General features: G+C 53.6%; 1 protein-coding gene across 1 annotated transcript in view; it reads right to left on the bottom strand.

The window, feature by feature from the left end:
- The window catches only part of LOC143427929 (uncharacterized), a 129,046-nt gene extending 121,531 nt beyond the window's left edge, over positions 1-7,515 (bottom strand). The window contains exon 1 of the mRNA XM_076902453.1: positions 3,995-7,515. Within this exon, the coding sequence (XP_076758568.1) occupies positions 3,995-7,462 (3,468 nt within the window). The 5' untranslated portion in view covers positions 7,463-7,515. The remainder of the gene's footprint in view (positions 1-3,994) is intronic.
- Positions 7,516-18,703: the final 11,188 nt, after the last annotated feature.

Consider the following 18,703-nt stretch of genomic DNA (forward strand, 5'->3'; position numbering starts at 1 on the left):
AATTATGCAACTTTTAACGGGGCACGTCGAATTTCGAGTGTAATTGATTCACACTTGCCCGGTCTGTTTTAATGATTATCGCTGAATCGCGCACCGTCCCAGGCGTTTTTCGATTAATTAACGCGAGAGAGAGGAGCCTGGTGGGGTGTGTATTAACGAGTAACCGCGTTAAATCTTCGAGGCGCGACAGCCGCGCCGCGCTGCGAAACAGAGGAACGCTGGGAAATAAAAGGACGACAAACTACCCTGGTGAACGCGCGGCTACGGAAGATTAAAGGGATTTCCCCGGGAAATATGAATTTGATAATGGAACGTTTTATCGGGAGCCTGCCAGAGTAATTCTAATTTCTGTCCAACTGTACCGCGTTCCTGGACAAAATATTTAAAAGGATTATCCATTACGCGAGAGGTTAATGACCCGGTCCGGTGGCTCCTTTTTTTCATTCTCGCCGCCAGTGAAACCTAAAATGTTTCCACTTTTTTCAGCCGCCCGTAATTTATAACGAATTTCACGGCGAGCGTGTTCAACGGTTACGCGCCATTAAATTCCTGGAGGGGCCTCGGATCGCGGGTAAAAATTGAAGGGGGCATTTTGAAAGCGGTTCGAACCTGTCGCTGGCAATCGCGCGCGCTCGATTCGTCTAAACGCGGCTAATAAGCGGAGCCAACTGTAACTCGTCAACTTTCCACAGCTGCGACTCCTTTCACTCCCGCGGAACGCTTCCATCTTCGACCGTGAATTCTTCCACGCTCCATCCGGCCGTTCGATGTTTCACCTACCGCGAAATGGACTCGCGATATTTACGCTGCGCGTTAACGCTCGCGTAAAACCAGACGGATGTACAGGTTAGCCGTGCTACGAGCGAGTCGACAGGTAGAAGCTATCTGTTCACGATTTTTGCGAAGCAACGAGCGATCGAGCTGAATTTCCAGCTGCACACCTTCGTGGATGGATCTGTTATACGCTCGTTGGCATTCAAGGTCCGCTCAAAAATTATTGCACCGCTGTGGAGAAAAAGAAAAGCAGTTGCGCGCCAATTACACGATCGAGCTATCGAGCTTTCATCGCTAAGCCAGCTACCGGTGTTCCCCGCTGTTTTTCTAACCGGATTCCTGTCGCTGGTTAATCCGAGAACGCGCGTGCAGCTGCATACATGCATAATTTTGCTCGCGACGCATCGGAATCACCGAAGGATTAATCGAGACGCGTCCTGTCAGAGACAGCGGCTGGTCCATTGTACGGATCGCCATCCAGTCACGATCGATCGTCCACAGATCGATCCGTAACTCGCGCACACGCGCGTGTCCACGCCACGATTCCATCGGTTTCGCAAAAGCTCCTCTACACGCCGTCGACTCGTTTCGACGGCGCTCGTACGCGATTTACAAAATATCGACGTTCAAAGGGGTGGCCTCGATGTGGGCGCCCGCGAGCCGGTCAACCCGGAACGAATTCCAAGTAAACCAATTCGAAACGATCCAGAGCAAACTTTACAAACCCGCCGCGGTCATTGATCCACTTTTGCCAGGACCGTTAAAATTTTCCAAGAGGAATAATCGCATGAAACTTCCATCGAATTTTCTGCGTTTCAAAGGAACCTGACCGTAGCGAGGTCTCTCCATTCCCGCGAGCGTGTAGCGAAAATTGCAAACAATCTCTCGACCATCTGGCCCAGAACAGTCACCATCGACAAATGCTACAATATGGAAGCGAGGTTTTTTTCATTCGCCACGAAGAGAGCAGACGCGCACGAAGTCAGCGGTTAATCAAATTCTCGTTACACTTGCAACGACTGACTTTCACCTCCTCGCGATACCATCGCAGCGATCCAGGATTTAACGGGCGGCACGGATACCACGGACGAATCACGGCTGAATTAATCGAGCCATAACTCGGTGGGGTGGCTGCCGCGTCTCTGAACAATACCAGAGATGCATAGCTGGACGTAGCCGACCCCATCGATATGTAAGCGCGCGCGTACACGCGCGTACGTGCAGAAATGCATACGCGCGGCTTTGTCGAGGTCGTGTCCGTGCATGCGGACGCGCGACGCGTTCTACAGGCTTGCTCTGGGATCGCGCGAGGGTGCGTACGCACGCGAACGTTCGTTTCTACCTTTCGCGTGATCAGACCTGCGCAACCCCTGCAAGATCTTCGAAGGTTCGATACAATTTTGTCTACCTCTTTGGTTAAGATAAGTTGCTTAAGATAATTGCTTAATAGCGGTTGCATTTCGAGTTATGGCTGGTACGCATCACGGATAGACGAGAGAAACGGATGGTATGCATCGGTATTCCCGTGTCAAAGAGGGATTAAAACGGGTGACGCGATTACGTGGACGCTGGACATGTGGCTGGCCATCGGCTCCGCGATAATCCTTTTCTACCCTTTTCGTCCCCCTCGTTCGCAACAACGCGCGACACGTTATCGTTCGTCCCCATACCCGGGGCACCGTTGAATTTATCGCGTACACGAATACGTTCGTAAATCGTTTAATTAATTCGAGCACAGCCGGCAGGAAAACGCGAACGACGCGCTCGACAGGGGATCCAAGGGAACGAGATCGCGACAGGCGGGGGTGTATCGAAGGAAGAGACGCGGGGATCGTTCGAAAAGGACGATAAAAGGGTAAGAGAGCGTTTCATGGAGCGTCTGGCGACGACAGCTCGGTCAGAAGTTAATCGAGAGCATCCACCACGCGCCATCCTCCACCCCCAAAAGAAACCCTCTTAATTAATCCATCCCATTAACGCCAGTCGCTTTTAACTCGAAGTTCCAACGGGAAATGAATTCTCGTTCGACTATCAGCGAGCCGCGATTAATCGCGAAGCGAGAATTAATCCGCGATGCCCAGCAGGGCTGGTAGCCAGCGAGAAAAACCGGCGGTTCCAAGTCGAAACCTCGTTAAGGACGAACCTCTGGTTTTTATTCGCCTCGAGGCCTAGAGGAGACGTACACTAGCGCGCGTGCTACAATTTATTGCATCTTTCTTGCGCGTTAAAGCGGTACTATGAACCGCATACCCAATGCTCGGTTCCCAGCCAGGCTGAATCATAAATCGTGCCGCTCTCTCCGTCCCTCTTTCGCTTTCACTCGCGCCACCAGTTTCTTACGCGGTGTCGTGCCACGAGATCGTGCACCTTCAAGAGCAACCGGCGAGCAACGACTCGCGTGGAGGCACTAACCCCCACGGACCACGGATCTCCATTCATTTTTACCCCCAGGAACACGTTCGAGACGAGTCTCCGTCTGGAAACGAACATCGTCCACTCCGCGTCGACGCTTCGACCACTGCAACCACCGATCTCGCGAGGATCGCGCGACCCTTTCGATCCCAACCGGTCCTTCCTTTCCTATCAACGCCATCCAGCGTGCTTTTAATCGCGGTCAATTATTTCTCCAGGAATATTTCCTTATTAAAGAAGTTCCACTCGCTACGAACGCGAATAGAGTTTGTCTGTTCGCCGGAGATTTCGCGTAATTACGTAGGTTTGGCGAACGCGACAACCCTTCGTCGGATGGCGAACTATCGCAACTATTTTCTGTTACCAGTCGTAGTCGTGGCGCGGTGAAATTCGCGAAGTTTCGAATCAGCGACGGGGATTACATCGGTCACACGGCCGTTGTAAAACGTTTGGAACAAGCGAAAGAGGCTTTGTCCGTAATGGGGGGATTCGGTGTGTACAGGATCTAGATAAAGAGCGGATCGAACTCGTATCTCGGTTAATTCCGACTTGTAATTATTGGAAGAATCAGTGACTCGCGCGGTGCACACCGATGCGAACGGTAAATGTAATTATTGGTTTGCTGTCAGCCGTATCTTTTCGACGGAGCTTATCTCCGATCGAATTAAAACGGGCCGGTTAACGCTCGCGGGACGATGCTCGCGATAGCGCGTGACATCGTCGATTCGCGAAAATCCATTCGTCCGCGCGAGATATCGCGCGTCCTTTCTAAAGGACGAACAGTAAGAAACGTCTGGTAATCACTCACCGTTTTCACGGACTCGTAATCCCCTTTCCTGAGCAGGTCCATCAGCCTCTGCCGCTCCATTTCCTCCTTCGTCACGTACACCTTGTTCCCGGCGAACCTCGCGTTCTGCACGTTCTCGTAATCGTCGCACAAAACATTGTAGTACCCGATCTGCCTGTGGCCACTGTACTCGATGATCCTACCGAACGAGTCACCAACGACGCACTGCTCCGCAGAGTCGTTGGGCAGATCCTGCTTGAACTGCAGATTCTTCACCAACACCTCGTTCACAACGGACGCGCGATCCTCGATCTCCCTCGAACTGGTCCGCTCGTTCTCGGGCTTCTGGCCAACCGCGTCCCTCGCGTCGTCCTGCTGGGACCTTGCCCCCGTTCTCTGATCGAACATCTCGTTTAATCGGATACAACCGTCCTCGGCCTTGAACTTTCCCGCCTGCCTTTCTCTCTCGAGCTCGTCCACAGGGATCGTGGCTGTCGACAGATTGCTGCTCTCGCGCGTGTGACACACCGTTTGCCCGTTGTCGACCAGGTTCCCGGACTCGTACGGGACCTCGAGGTCCTCGAGGATCATGATCGCTGGCTCAGCGATCTCTCGTTGGTCCTCAGCTACCTCTAGCTGGCTCGTTTCGACGAGCTTCTCAGTCGAGCTAGGCGAGTGGAACGCGACGAAGGTCCTGCCAGGTTCGTCCTGTTGCTCTCTGTGTCGTTCTGGCAAACCTCGCGGCCTACCGTTGGGCAGAGCTTGCTGAATCTTGAGACACTGGGTGAAACCGATCTCTGGGTATCTGCAGATGGACGCCTCGCTCTTCTGGTCGTCCTCCTCGATGGTCTCGAGATGTTCGTACCGTAGCTCGCCGACTCGTTCGTAAACGTCCGACGCTGCCTCTTCTTCTTCCTCCTCCTCCACCTCGACTTCTTCTTCCTCCTCTTCGCGCAACTCCTCGTCCTCCTCCTCGTCCTCCTCCTCGTTCGATTCCGCGAGCGTAACCGCTTCTTTGGAAGGCGACCCGCGATCCGATCGGGCACCGCCTATACTCTGCTCGCCGTAAGCGGAGACCTGCAAAGAGGGCCGCAGGATCGATTGGAGGTCACCCACGTGAATCACCTGAGGCTGCAGGCTACGCTCGTAAATCTTCTCGACGTGATTCGGCGCGGAGTAATGCGATCTGCACGGCGACTTCTCCGCGGTCCCGTTGTTCCCGTTGCTCGATCTGGAGCTGCTCGAATTCTGCTCGTTCAACTGGTGCAGAGCCGCGTAGACGCGGCTGTTCGGCTTGAAGGTCGACTGGGGCGAGCCGATCGGCGAACGCTTGCCGCGATCATCGTTCGACTCCTGTGGGCAACGCGTCTGATCCTTCCTCGGTTGAAACGGCGGCTTTCTAGCTTCTGCCGGCTCGAGCGGGCCTTGGAGATTCCTTGGTCTCGTGGCGCGGGATTCCTGCTGACCTTGAAGGGTCCGGACACGCGCGCCAACGGCACCGTAGATTGTGTCCTGCCTCGTCTGCTCCATTCGAGCGTCTCTCTTGTCCTGGCGGCACCTAGGCTCGCACGGCTCGCCGACGGTGATCCTCGGTATATCTCGTGTGGGCCGATCGACGCACCTCGGGGCCTCCGTCGATTTACAGGCAGCATCGGCTGCTTTATCACCAGGCCGCGTTGAATCGCTCGTCAGAGCCAAGCGCCTACTTTCTCCGTCCTTATTTGGCGAGATCGGCTCGCCTTGGTCACCAAGGTTGCCAGGGCCCTTCGTCGCGCCGACCATCACCCCGCACCCACCCCTCGCCCTCTGCCCTGTCTCTTCCTTAACAACCGCTCTCGCCGCGGCGACCGTAACGCTTTGATCGTAATTCTGCGAACGCTTGAACGACGCTCTCCTGCAGGGTATAATCGACGAAGGGCCGTTGTTGCTCGCGATCGTCCCGCTCGTCGACGGTGTCGCGCTACCCGTGACGACGCTGCTCACTCCAGATATTCTTCCATGATCGGATGACTCGATCCTGGTCTTTACCAAACTGGTCAGCCTGCTGTCGTTCGCGCCTCTTGCGCGACAGTTCTTCTCTGCTTGGTAGAGCTGTTGCGAGGACTCGACGACGATGTTCTCGCTTTGACTCGATTCAGTCGCGTTCGATTCTAATCGTCTCGATCTGAAGCTCGACCCAAGAGGCCCTCTTTGGGGTATTCTGGACCCTGTCGAGGGACTGATGTCCCTCGTTCTACCGATCGCGTTGTTCGACGCGCTGAATCCGTAATCCTGTTGTTTGTTTCTGCTCTTCAGAGCTAGATACTCTTTGTAGGTCCCTCTACTCGTGTTCACGCCGACGTTCACTTTGTTCACCTTGCGTTCCGGCTTCTTTTCCGCGCGACTCAAGTCGTCGTAGCTCGACGAGGTCCCGTTCAGCTTCTCTCGACCCTCGTCGATCGATCTGGACCGCGAGTCCTGGCGATACCGCCTCTGGCTCTTCTGCTCGGCGCTGCTGTTCGATCTTGTCAGCGGTTTCTCGCGCGCGAAGTTTTGGTTCTGCATCTGGTTCAGCCACTCGTCCACCCTCTTCTGCACCTCGCCCTTGCGCAGCAACACCTCAGGCATCCTCACGCGACTCGACTCCACGGCCAGAGGGATCGTTGGCGCGCACGAGGAGGAATTGTCCTCCGACTGGGACTGCGAGACGTGTCTGACGGATTCCTTCTGCCTCTCGCGGGACCGCTGCCTCACTTGGGTCTGCTGGTTCACTTTCAGAACTGGTTGCGGCCTCTCCGTCACCGGCGAACACTTTGACCGCATCCTCGTCGCGAAGGCTCGCGATTTTTCTTGCTGCTGCTGTTTCTTCTGCTGATCCATCATGACAGCCTCGAAGTTCGACACGCTGATGCTGCCTACATCGCTCAAGTCCGACGATCTTCTATAATCAAGATCCTCGTACTCGTCCAGGATGTTGTTCACCGACTGCGTGTCGATCGAACTGATGCTCTTCGATTTATTCCTAGCCACGCTCTCGTCGCTGCTCGAATAACCATGGTTCTGCTGTTGCTGTTGACGATCGCGACTCGACTGTCGCTTAGGCCTGCCCTTAGGCTTCTGATACCTCAGCACAGCGTTCTCGTACCGTTGCAAAGGGTTCTCCAAGGCCAGAGTCTCGATCGCGTCGTTCTTGTTCCGCTTCGAGCCAGGCGACTGCCTCTGTCTGTGCTGATGCGACTGCTCCTTCTGACCGAACATCGCGCTCCTCTGCGACATCGAGACGTTCGCCTCCTGGTTGTTCACCCTCGGTTGCACCATCGAGCGGAAGGTGACGAAACCCTGCGCGTTCCTCGCGCCCAGGCCAGGCGAGGCGACTTCCTTCGTCAGCTCTCGTCGCGCGAGGTTCGAGCGCGCGCGACGATGCTCGACGACCGGGACCAGGCCATCCTCGTCTGCGTAAGGAATGTTCGCGCCAGCGGTCAGACTGTTCAAGATTATTTCATCGTTCATCTTTCAACGCGGCTGTCGACGTGCGCGCATTTTCGTCTGGTCGTTCTGCGCCCCTCTCTCTCTCTCTCTCTCTCTCTTCTCTCTCTGTTTCCCTGGAACAAACGTGAATTTCATTCGAGCGTCGAACGGGACGTTTACTCGCGGGAATTCGATGCACGCGACGGCGACGGGAAGACCGACGCTTCCGCGGAACGGTTCTCCTATCGGCTTCCGGTTAAGCGGCGACCGCACGTTTTACCAATGGGGGAAATATCCGGTAGTTGACCGATATCCGGCCAGGGAATTAATTCGATTTTCGGGGGAACCTCCGGCGCATTAGATATTGTAATGGCCAGGCACGCGGCTCGTGCGTCGAATCGTTAAAGACCATAACGGCCGCTTGGAATTCAATGCGCCCGCTCGACCGTGCCACGGTGAATATATTCACTATCGAGCAGTATATTTACGCTGCTCGCCTGTATTTATATCGTCGACGTATCGACGGATTGGTTCGTCTGAATTTCGTCGAATTTCCAGCGACGTTTCGCGCGGGAGGGCTAATAAGAGGACGTCGAACGATCGGACACGGAACAGCGGTTCCTCGCGAGCGGAAATATCTGGCGTCCATGCGACGATGAAATTGAAAATGACAACCGATTCGAGGGAAATTTACCGGTTAAATACGAGCAGACGCGAAGGCAGATATCCGCCTCGCAGGCACCTCGCGAATGAATTACGAATTATCATTTAATTAACCGCGGAGGGGGTGGTTCGTACGAACCGGAGGATTAACTTAATTCGTTTCCAAAATTACATTTTACGTGGCTACGGATTTCTAACGTGGAGAAGGTTATCCGACCGCGATGGCCCGCGGTCGTTCCCGAAGTTCCGTGCAATTACAAGAGCCGCAGTTTCCGATTACACCCGATACGATCGAGGGATTCTCGCGCGAGGGCGTCCAGGAGAAAGTCTCGAAAATTTCGCTGATAAATATTGAAGCAACCACGCGCAAACACGAGCGTACGTACGTGCACACGCGGTTAGCCTCTCTCTCTCTCTTTCTCTCGTCGAGAGAAGTTTCAATTCACACGAGAGAATAAGATCACGAGCGGCGTAAATTGAATTAAGCTGGCGCCCCTCGAAACGTACTCCTCTCGCGGTTCCAAACCGATTCCCACGGCTGCCTCGCCTCGAGGATCTCCCGCTCGGAGTTCCGCTTTTAGATCTGTTCGTCGAGATATCAGCAGCCGTGGACCACCGCGTCGCCTTTGGATTAGTACGCGAGAGAACTTTATTCTGTCCTGCTCTACGAAATTGACCCGCAATTAAGACGTCGACCGCGCGTCGTTCGCGAGGACGCGACGCGAGTGTACAGCAATCTCCTCCTGCGGTCCTCGTCGGTCAGGGCCGTTAAACGAGCGACGAGATTGCCTCTCTCGAGGACAATACGACTCTGTGCCACGATGCTCGCGGATCTGTCGAATGAGAGGAACGAAAAACACGTGGAACGGGGGAAAGAGAACGGAAAGCAGAAGGTTCCTCGTGATTATCGTCTCGAAAAAATGAGAGGCGCATTCCGCGGCTGGAACGCAGCTCCATCGTCGACGGTGGAACGCCACTGCAAAAAGCTATTTTTCTGATGCACTGACCCGGATCTTACGTCTGCGTTCGAAACCGTTACCCAGCGATCGCGTTACAAGGCTAATAACGACGCATTCGTTAGCTGAGAAATCGTTCGCAGATCGATGTTGCATGGGTTGCGATGAACGGTGGCTGCATCGACCCGATTTCTCGTCTCCTGTTAACACGAGTGATTAACGCGGGGCTGGGAATTTCTGACACGCTGCGGCACCCTCGTCGACTTTGATGCGAACGAAGAGAGACGCTTAGAATTAGTGGATTACGCTAGCCTGTGAATCATTCGCAATTTTTCCAGCGACACTTCGATTTCTGTCCCACGATCGTCTCTCGTGCATCGTGCGCTCTCGTCGAACAGACCGGTTCAGCCGAGAACGGCGCACGTTTTTGCGACGATCGCGTTCATTCGCGCCGCTGCAATAAATAATGGATCGCGAAAGTTAAAGGTGTAATTGGTCCAAGGGAAGAGAAACTGTCACGAGTGAGTGACGCGCGTGTTCGAACAAGTCAGACGGATCGGCGTAATTCGGGTCGCGAATTGAATACCTGCGGACCGAAACGTGCCTCGGATCTCGATCGAGGTCTAACGGAATCAAAGAGAGCAGATTTACGCTCGCACAAACTGAAAGATGATCGAAGAACTAACCGAATTTCGCATTCTCATCGAACGAGCCTTTAATTAACGAGACGAATCGCGCGTTTCAAGCGAGTACAATTTAAAACGAGCCACGCAACAGTTTCTTCTCTCGTATCAGCGATCCATCAGAGAAACTGAGCGATCTCTCGTACGCGAATGCTAATTGCAAGGTTCGATACACCTCCCTCGAACGATCTTCGCGTCGAGAGTCTGGTAGATTCTCAGCTAACGCTTTGCACACTTGTTACCATCGCGCGGTGCACCCACGCGATCGCGATCGCGTGGGTCGCGGACACTTCTTCGCGCAGAGCCACGCACGATCTCCGCTGGTGGTTTATGTCTCCTCTCGTGTCGAACTGTCGGTGGATCGCGCGTGATTTATGCTACTTATCGGCCCCGTCGTGGCTGGATATCGTCGAAATAAATGACGGAGGGGCTGGTGAAAAAAGCTACAAGGGCGCTTCTCGATTTATTCGCTTCCGGAGCAGCCGGATTACATGGGGTGTAAATAGAGGCGCCCCTATCTATCGAGGAAGCGTTTTTCATCGGCTGTCCCCGCGCCGCTTCGCAGCCCTTTAAAGCAGACGCCTCTGGACCGGTGCCAACGACAGCGGGACGTCTCTCAGGGAACAATGCGTCTCCTCGACTCATCGACGTGGACGTCGAAAAAGCTATCTGTACTTTTGTCCTCGCGACAGACGTAACTCCATTGGCAGTCCATTAGTCAGCAATTAGCTGTAGCGACGTTCGTATGCCGTTCGCCTGTCGGTCGAGCGAGCGATTCGAGTGTTTATGGTCGATGGTACACATCTTTGGAGTGAAACGGACAGGCACGCGAGAAGAGCTACGCCGGCCGTGGCACCGTTTTCTAATTAGTTAATAATCATTGCACGCGTCAATCGCGAAAACATTCTCTCGTACGCGCGTTAGCGACGCTCGTTAAGCCGGCTCGTTCGAGACGCTTAAACCTCTTTGACCCCTCAATTGATCGTGCGACGAGACCTTTAATCCCGCTACTTCTGCTCCTCGTTACACGCGTTACTTCTCCTGCCTCTCTTTCTCTCTCGCGTCCGCGATTTTCCTATGCCACTTTCGTTTCCGTTCGCCAGGCGACGTGCCGCTGGCGAACACTCGATCCGCCACGGAGATTCGAATGTAGAAGAACACGCGTTAGATGGATAATTCGTGTAATTCGTTGAGGGTGCGTTGACAGACGAGTCGAACTAGAGCAAAGCACGTTTCGTCGGTAATTTGCACCCTGACAGACGGTCGACGCGTTTTTTCCACGCGTCTCTTGGGTTTACGAAATGATAAACTACCCGGCTGTATCTAAGATGGCGGCTCGAGTGAAAAATGTAACCGACGCGCGGCGCGGGATGCTTAACGATTTCGTCGCGCGTGATAAACGAATTTTCGACGCGTCAAAATCAAGATGAAGACTTTCCGCGGGTGGGAAACGTACAAGTGCGACTGGTGCATCGCGCGAGGCGATAACGCGGCTATCATTAATCTTGCCAGCGGATCGGCGCTCACCTAAATAACGCGAGATAATGCAGCCTCCTCGAGGATGCTTAATCGGCCACCGCTCGCGCACGCTGGTCACGTTTCGTAACCCTGTTCGCGAGCGTTGTGGCGAAAACATCTCGAGCGACCGCTGTAGCCGAATGGAAAACGTGGCGCGGGAATTTCTTATCGAAAGCGCCCACCCTGGTCCCTTTGATTGCTATCTTCGAGCCGTCATCGCGGAAGTTCGCGAGCGGAATGCACAAGCCGAGAGATAACGAAGTGCGAAATAAAGGTGAGAGGCGACAGAGCGGATAACCTAATTCCGTATGAAACGCGACCCTCGTCGTTAGACCTTCCACCCTTTCACGGTGGGACCTTCTGATGAAACGCTCCCCGCGGATACGCGTCGATGCATCGCGAGCAGATAAGATTGCGCTCGTCTAATGTTTTATCGCGATGCAATTAAAATACATCGAGGAATATCCGGGGTTCAACTGGGGTGGCGCGCGGTTGGACCAACCAACTGAAATCTTTTCGTAACTGCGATACATAGAAATACACGACGCAGCTATCAATAAAAACTAAAGAAAAGAATACTCGTGTTTGTATTTTGAATTCAGAAGATTATCATATTCCCACGATGATCAAAGCGCGTTCGGCTGTTCGCTCGTATAATATCTCGTATCACTAACCATTAAGTTCCGTCAGTGATAAATAAATAATTAAGAAGTCTATATTCAAAAACCATGCAAGGATCGTGAGAATGAACGTGGCAGCGAGAGCAATTTCTTGGAAAATCGACCGAAAACGAGTTCCCTCGGCTGGAACTGCACCCCAGGTCCCTCTCTCTCTCTCTCTCTCAAAAAAAGGAAAGAAAAAGAACTCTATCCCCTCTGAATGGATGTATCGTTTCTGGTCTAGCGGTCCGCATCGTTCGTCTCTATTCTTCCGAACGGTATCCCGTGGCTCGACGGGAGTAGTACCTACTGAAAACACACACGACGCCCTTTCACGATCTTCTTCCCAGCGCCGCGGCACGTTCCTAAGCCGATGGGCTATTCACGGCCCTGACAGGGCCTGGCCTTCGAGGTGCATGACCCGTGCAACTGTGGGCCACGCATAGAAATGCCCCGTGAAACGGCCGCCTATTTCTGTTTTCGTATCGCGCGCGCCCTTTGATCGTCCCTCGTTATTTATCATACGCTCGGTTACCACCGCGCGCAACCGGTAATTAAGAGAAAGTTCCCTTTTCAGAAGGTTACTACGCGATCGAGCTTCGCGACACTCTTCGTCCCCGCTCGCTGGTGAGCCCTCCTTTCTCTATTCACCGTTAATGGCTCGCGGAGGTCGGACGCGGGCACCACCTCGAGGTTGGCCTGGCCGTTGCGAATCGACCGCGGTTATTCCACGTTTCTGAATATTTATTAGCGTTCTACGATCTCTGTTAGAGACTTTGGATGGAAGTTCGTGGAAAATTAGTGAATAGACTCGAGAACACGTCTACGCGTACGCGACCCTCGCGATTTTTTACTTGGACCAAGGTTCTCGCCACGTGGGGCCCGATCCGTGGCCCGCAGATGTGGTCCTCGGCGATCTTCCTCCCTTCTATACTCTTCTTCTCGTCCCCCTTCGTCTATTTTTCTCCACACACAGCCCTACAGTGGCGAGGGTCGTTTTTCTTTGCAAATAAACCACGTACCCGGCTCTGACAACAGTATACGTGCGCGTTGCCAACTCTCGCGAGAGATACGGTACCACCGCGACGAACTCTTCCCTGCGAGGGTTCTCCCTTCTTCACCTTCTATTTATAACCCTCGTTACTGACCAAAATTCTCTCTGGCTACTCTTCCACTCATACGAATCGAAAAACGAACCAAGTTATTTCGTAGGTAAACCGCGTTTCGTTCGAGGGACGCGTCCCTTCGCTCCTCGACAGATGTTCGAAGCTTGCGAAGCATCACTGGCGCCGTCAATCGGTACGTATAAACACGAAATGGGACGCGACGTAATCGATTGGACCTCTTTGGCACGCCCTTCGACCTCTTTCGATTCAGCTTAACGTCGTAACCGCGGTGCGACTTCCACCAGCTGCAGGGGGGTGCGAAAAAAGATTCGATTCCCTCGGAATTATGGGGTGGAAACGAGGTTCCACGGGACCCCTCCGGTTCTGTCGCGTAGCTTGCGATCCTCGACCAGAGACGCGCTCTCAGAGACGTTCGATTCCTCCCAACGGTTGGCCGTCTTTGATCTCTCGCTTTCGCACCGGATACACTCGTTACCAGCCGGTTCTCGAAACCGGCGCGGCGCGCGCGCGCGCGCGCGTTGCAAGTGCATTCACACGAAGATAAACCCTCTGGTGTCCGGCTCATTCAGCGGCTGATAATCGACGCCAGCTATGAATCGGTCCCGCGGCTCGACGCGTTCGTACGCGGCTTTTATCGCGCGGCCACCGCTGTTATTGGAGCGCGAGCAGAGCGCCGTCGTTCATCGACTCGCGACCAGCGTCGATCCCCCGTTGTTTTCCACGGCACGACCGCTCAATTAGCGCGGTAATTTGCAAATTTATCCGACGCGAAACGAAGTTACCGCGGACAGGGCGCAAGAGGGAAGCGTTCTCTGTTATTTTATCCCTCCTGCGAAACGGAATTCTGATAAACGACAAATATTTTCAATCGCACCGCGTTTACTTTATTGCTCGACGGGTCTGTCTTTGTGTTTATTATCAACGTGCACGCGTGCACACGCGAGCGAGGCTTCTTTGTCCCTCTCGCGAGCACGCGTGGCAACCGGCTACGCGTGTTCGACGCGTACGAGCGTAGTAAGCGCGCTTACGCGCACCCACGCCTCGCCTCGTCATCCGACTAGCCGAGTATCGCGCTGGTGGGGCTCTCGTGAATGATACCGTGGAACAACCGTCGTCGAACCGTCGAGAATGGAGCACCGTACACTGGTCCGTGTGTCTCTAATTGCCGCGACACAGCTGATTACGGCTGATAGAAATTAACGAGTTAATTAGCCGGGCACGATAAACGGGATCTCTGGACTTTCGGACGATAACGCTCGAGGATCCGCAGCGGCGATCGCCTCTAACTGGTTCTTAATTTTCTATGACGAATCAGCACAGCGCCTTTCTCTCTCCTTTCGAGCGAAAATAGAAATGCAATCTACTTTTAGTCACCCCGCTCCGCCCGTCCGCTGCAGCGCGATACAATTCCGCGACACGGTTGACGAATCGTTTCCACAGTACGAAAGCGTTAACCCACGTCGATTCTAATTAATATATAATGTTCGAACTCATTTTTACAACGCACACGTTCTCACACGTGAAGCGAATTCAGGAATTGCAGATCAGCCTGGGTCGCGTACTGGCTTCGCAGACGAAAAGATCGCGGCAGAGGGACGAATTTTGAATATGCAAACGACGGAACACTTTTATACAGTGTCCATGGAAAAATATTCACGGAACCTTAGCCACTGGTCCACTCTAACCTCGCTGGTTCCCGGAACGCCGCGATCGCGTTTATCACCCGATCTAATCGAGTTTTAATTTAGCCCGCTCGCCAAGTGCTCGAGCAGGTTTATTTCTACATTAAAAAGACCTCGCGATACGCGCCTTCGCAGTGACGCGGTGCCGCGCTATATATAGAGGGGTGTCTAAAGAGGAGACGAAGAAACGAGTCCTCTTTAAACTGGAGCAGGCTCCGCGGCGACGTCTTGGAAATTAAAACGAGCCTCAAAGGGAGCCGTAGATCGCGACGCTGGCGTTTCTATGCGCATACTTTCCTAGCAGCATCATCGCGAGCGTGTGCAAACTCCAACGTACACAGGTACGCACCCTCTGGCAGCGAATCTACCCTTAAAAATGAACTGCGACTACGTTGCGTCCCTTTTACCTCCTCGCGACGTAGTCGAAATCGATGTCAATCTCTCGATCGCTCGTGATCATCGACGATTCCTCTTGATCGCACTCTTCGTCCTTCGAAAAACTACTTGCTGCCCGACACGTCGACGCAGTCGAGCCGTCCGCTGATTCGCGACTGCCGACGAGCAACGCAAAAGACGACGACACGCGGTTTAACGCCGCGTCCTCGAAGGAACGAGCGTCGATTCACACTTCGTGAAAGAAAACTGGCCGCGCGTCGTGACGCGGCTGAGCTCGCGGCCAGTTTTTATCGGAGCCAACCGGAGCGGAATGGCCACGGAGGCCTCTACCGCGCCGCGCGAGTAAACACTGTAATCCAGCTTCGACAGAGGGACGCGCCGCGCACGGATTACATTGGTTTCGTGACCGGTTTCGCTGACTGCTCCTCGCAGGAATCAATCAACGGCCTCTATTTTTGCAGCCCGCGGACCGTATCGAAGATGCCCGTCGATCGTTCCTGGAACGCTTCCCAGCCAACCAGTGTTGGCCAGTTGTTCGTCGCCTCGCGGACGATTTCTTTTCACCGTCGAGCGCGTCGTTAATTTATCCATCTCGCCTCGCAAGGCGATTCACGCGATCTAAAAAGATCGACGAGGGACAGAACGCGTATCGAAGCCACTCGAGGAAAGAAAGTTCGTGACTCGTACGCGTTCCTTGCGTCGCGTCCGCTCGACGCTTCCCATCGACTCCCAATTGTGCAACCGACCTCGCTATCGCGCCGACAAACGAACTGACAGTTCAAACAGCGTTATCAGAGCGGCTGGAACGAGCAGGGCTATCGCTCGATGGCACGTCGTAACGACGCGCCTCCTCCCGTAAATCGTCCCACCGTTTAATCGACGCGCTCTCTTAGCCGCGTCTCGTGGCTTCCTGTCTTCGCGCCCTTTCCACAGGGCAACGCGCGCCCGTCACGGATCGCTTCCCCTCGAAACGATAATCGAACCTGTCCTGCCGGTCGCGAGCGGTCCCTCAAACGAGGGACGGTTTTATCGGCGTTTCACGACCGCGGGTAGCAAAGGGTTAAGAAACGGACAAGAGCAATTTGTTACCAACGAGGTACCATCGGGAAATGAATCGTAAACCGCGATAATTCGTTCGTACAGAAGTACCGAAATAACTCGACGAGGAGTTGGAAGAGGTTACGATCGTCTCTCTTCTTTTTTTTTACGAAAGACGGAGGGGTCGAGACGAGGGTTCGATCGAACGTCTGCGAGCCAATAAAATTGATGGCGACCAGGGTTGGGATGAAAAAGTGCGGGGCGAGAAACAGGAGGGGACGAAGTCGGATAAGGCCTGACAGCGTAGCGACAAAAAGGTTCAACTTCGGGGGGGGACAATGAATTTTGGATTATGTCGCGGCGCCGTTAAAGGACGACGAAGAGATTAAACAAGCTTAAGGAGCGGCGGACGAGCCGGATGGCTTCCTCGAGAAATTAACTGAGAAGGATCTTGTAAGCGAGGTATGATCTTAAGGGTATTAAAATAATTGTCCGCTGGTCTCGAGGGGCCCAGGAGCCGGTGTGTTTCACTTTGCACCGGCGCCTTGGAAATCCGCTGCGGAAAACAGGAGTTGATTTACCCTCGTTCTGATATTCCACTCGAGCGAGAGAGAAAACGGAGCATCCCAGAAGCAGAAAGAACTTAAGAGACGTCTCTGAGTCGAGAAACTTTGAGTAAACGCGACTTAGAGGAACCACCGCGAATTAACGCGAGTACGAATAAAGGAAGAGTAAAGATTCTCTGAACGAGCAATCACCTGCACTATGCCATCGTGGAGGGAAAACAGAGTCACCGTATTAGCGCGAGGATTATCCAGCAGCGTTGGTTGTCTCTCGAACGACTCTCAGTCACGGGAGGAAAGTGCGTGTACTCCACGATGCTCGTTTCACTGCACTGACATGTCACTATTCGAATTCGCGGGCCGATCTCACGGAATCGTCACGTAAGCGCGATACCCAGCATCGATCCTCTCGATCGCGCTGGCGCGGCAAGACTGCCGCGTGGATCGGGATCGTGATCGAGGGACGACAAACACAGGGGCGGACCAACCGGTGGTCCGATCTGCCAGCGGGCCCTGCCATCTGCGGGTATCGTTGCAACGTTCGTTTCCTTTCCCTCGTGAAGGTGCCAATGGAATTAAATCGCACTGTGTATATCGTCGAAATTTGGAAAATCGTGCAATTTATCGAACTATGCGAGAAGTTGTTATCCATTGCATACGTTACAGCCTTTTTCAGAATCATTTTTAATCGATATCAGAGTTGTTATGGTTGGTATTACAGAGAGGGTGATTTTTCTTTTAATTTTCATTATGTTCAGAAACGAAGCGAAGAGGACCACGCGAACAAAATGGTAAACGCGAGCGTCGAAGAAAACCTCGATGTTCGTCCGTCTGTAACCAAAGGAAGACGAATGGGACCGTGGGTGGAAGGATCGTCCGACAGGGCGCACCGGTGGCTCTCTTCAATTAAATTAATGAAACGTCACAATTCCATTCGCCCCCATCGACACCAGTGTCGGGCCAAATAAAACTCGCCCGACACGCGGGCGTTTTAACGAAATTAAACTATCACCGCCCTAGGGCCGATAAGTCAACAATTCCCTGAACGTCAACCGCGACCGCATTACCAACCCCAACTATCCATGGAATTGAAAAAAAAACGATAAAAAAAAAGAAAGCAGTAAACGCTGCGTGGATTCGAGCGGGAAAAAAAGAGCCACGAGCATCGCCAGTGATCGTGTGCGTGCGTATGTACATAAGACGACGTCGCTAGAATCTGATACAGCCGAAAATCAAGTTTGACGAGCGAGAGCCCGCGCGCGCGTCCCCCAAATCGAGAGAGAAGAGTGACGAGCATGAGAAGCCCTCGTGACGAAACGCCAGGTTCCCAGGTAGTCAGGCAAGGGAATGCGGCGAGGCTGGTTCCGCTAGGAGACGGCGGTGCCCCAGCTGCGTAGCACATGGTCACGTACCTGCAGGTATACGTGCACCAACACCAACAGCCTCTTCTCTCTTAAGGCGCATACACGGTGTAACGCGTACGAGCGTCTCCCTCGTTAAGAAACTCGACTGGCCTGGCCTAGTACCGCGATATTTCCTGTGCATCGCCCTGCAAAATGGCATCGAAGAGGCCTCGCCTCGATTCACCCTCGAGATCTCCATTCGCGATCGCTGCGTCTCAATTTCTAACCTCTTCAACCCCTTAGCTATATTTTTCCGCTTCCTTCTCTCGCGAGCACGGACAGCAGGTTTCGCTGGCTCGTTCTCGCGACGATTCTACATCATCGCGATGGAGGAGAAGGTGTCCTCGTGAGTCTGTCTTAATATATCGCGCCACGGGGTTGCAGGGGTTGCGCCACGCGAGTCGCGCGTGGGTACCGCTCGTTTTTCACTCGCGCACCCCCTGCGCCTATTCAACGTCCCAGTGGCTTCCAGTTTATTTTACTTCGCGATACCAGTACAAGAGTTAGTTTTCCATCCGTGAATCGAATTACGAGGTGAGTTTCGCGCGAGCGTCGCGTAACTGCTCGCGTTTCTTAATTAATTTCTCGCCTCCCA

Source organism: Xylocopa sonorina, chromosome 1 (assembly GCF_050948175.1).
Source record: "Xylocopa sonorina isolate GNS202 chromosome 1, iyXylSono1_principal, whole genome shotgun sequence".
NCBI lineage: Eukaryota > Metazoa > Arthropoda > Insecta > Hymenoptera > Apidae > Xylocopa > Xylocopa sonorina.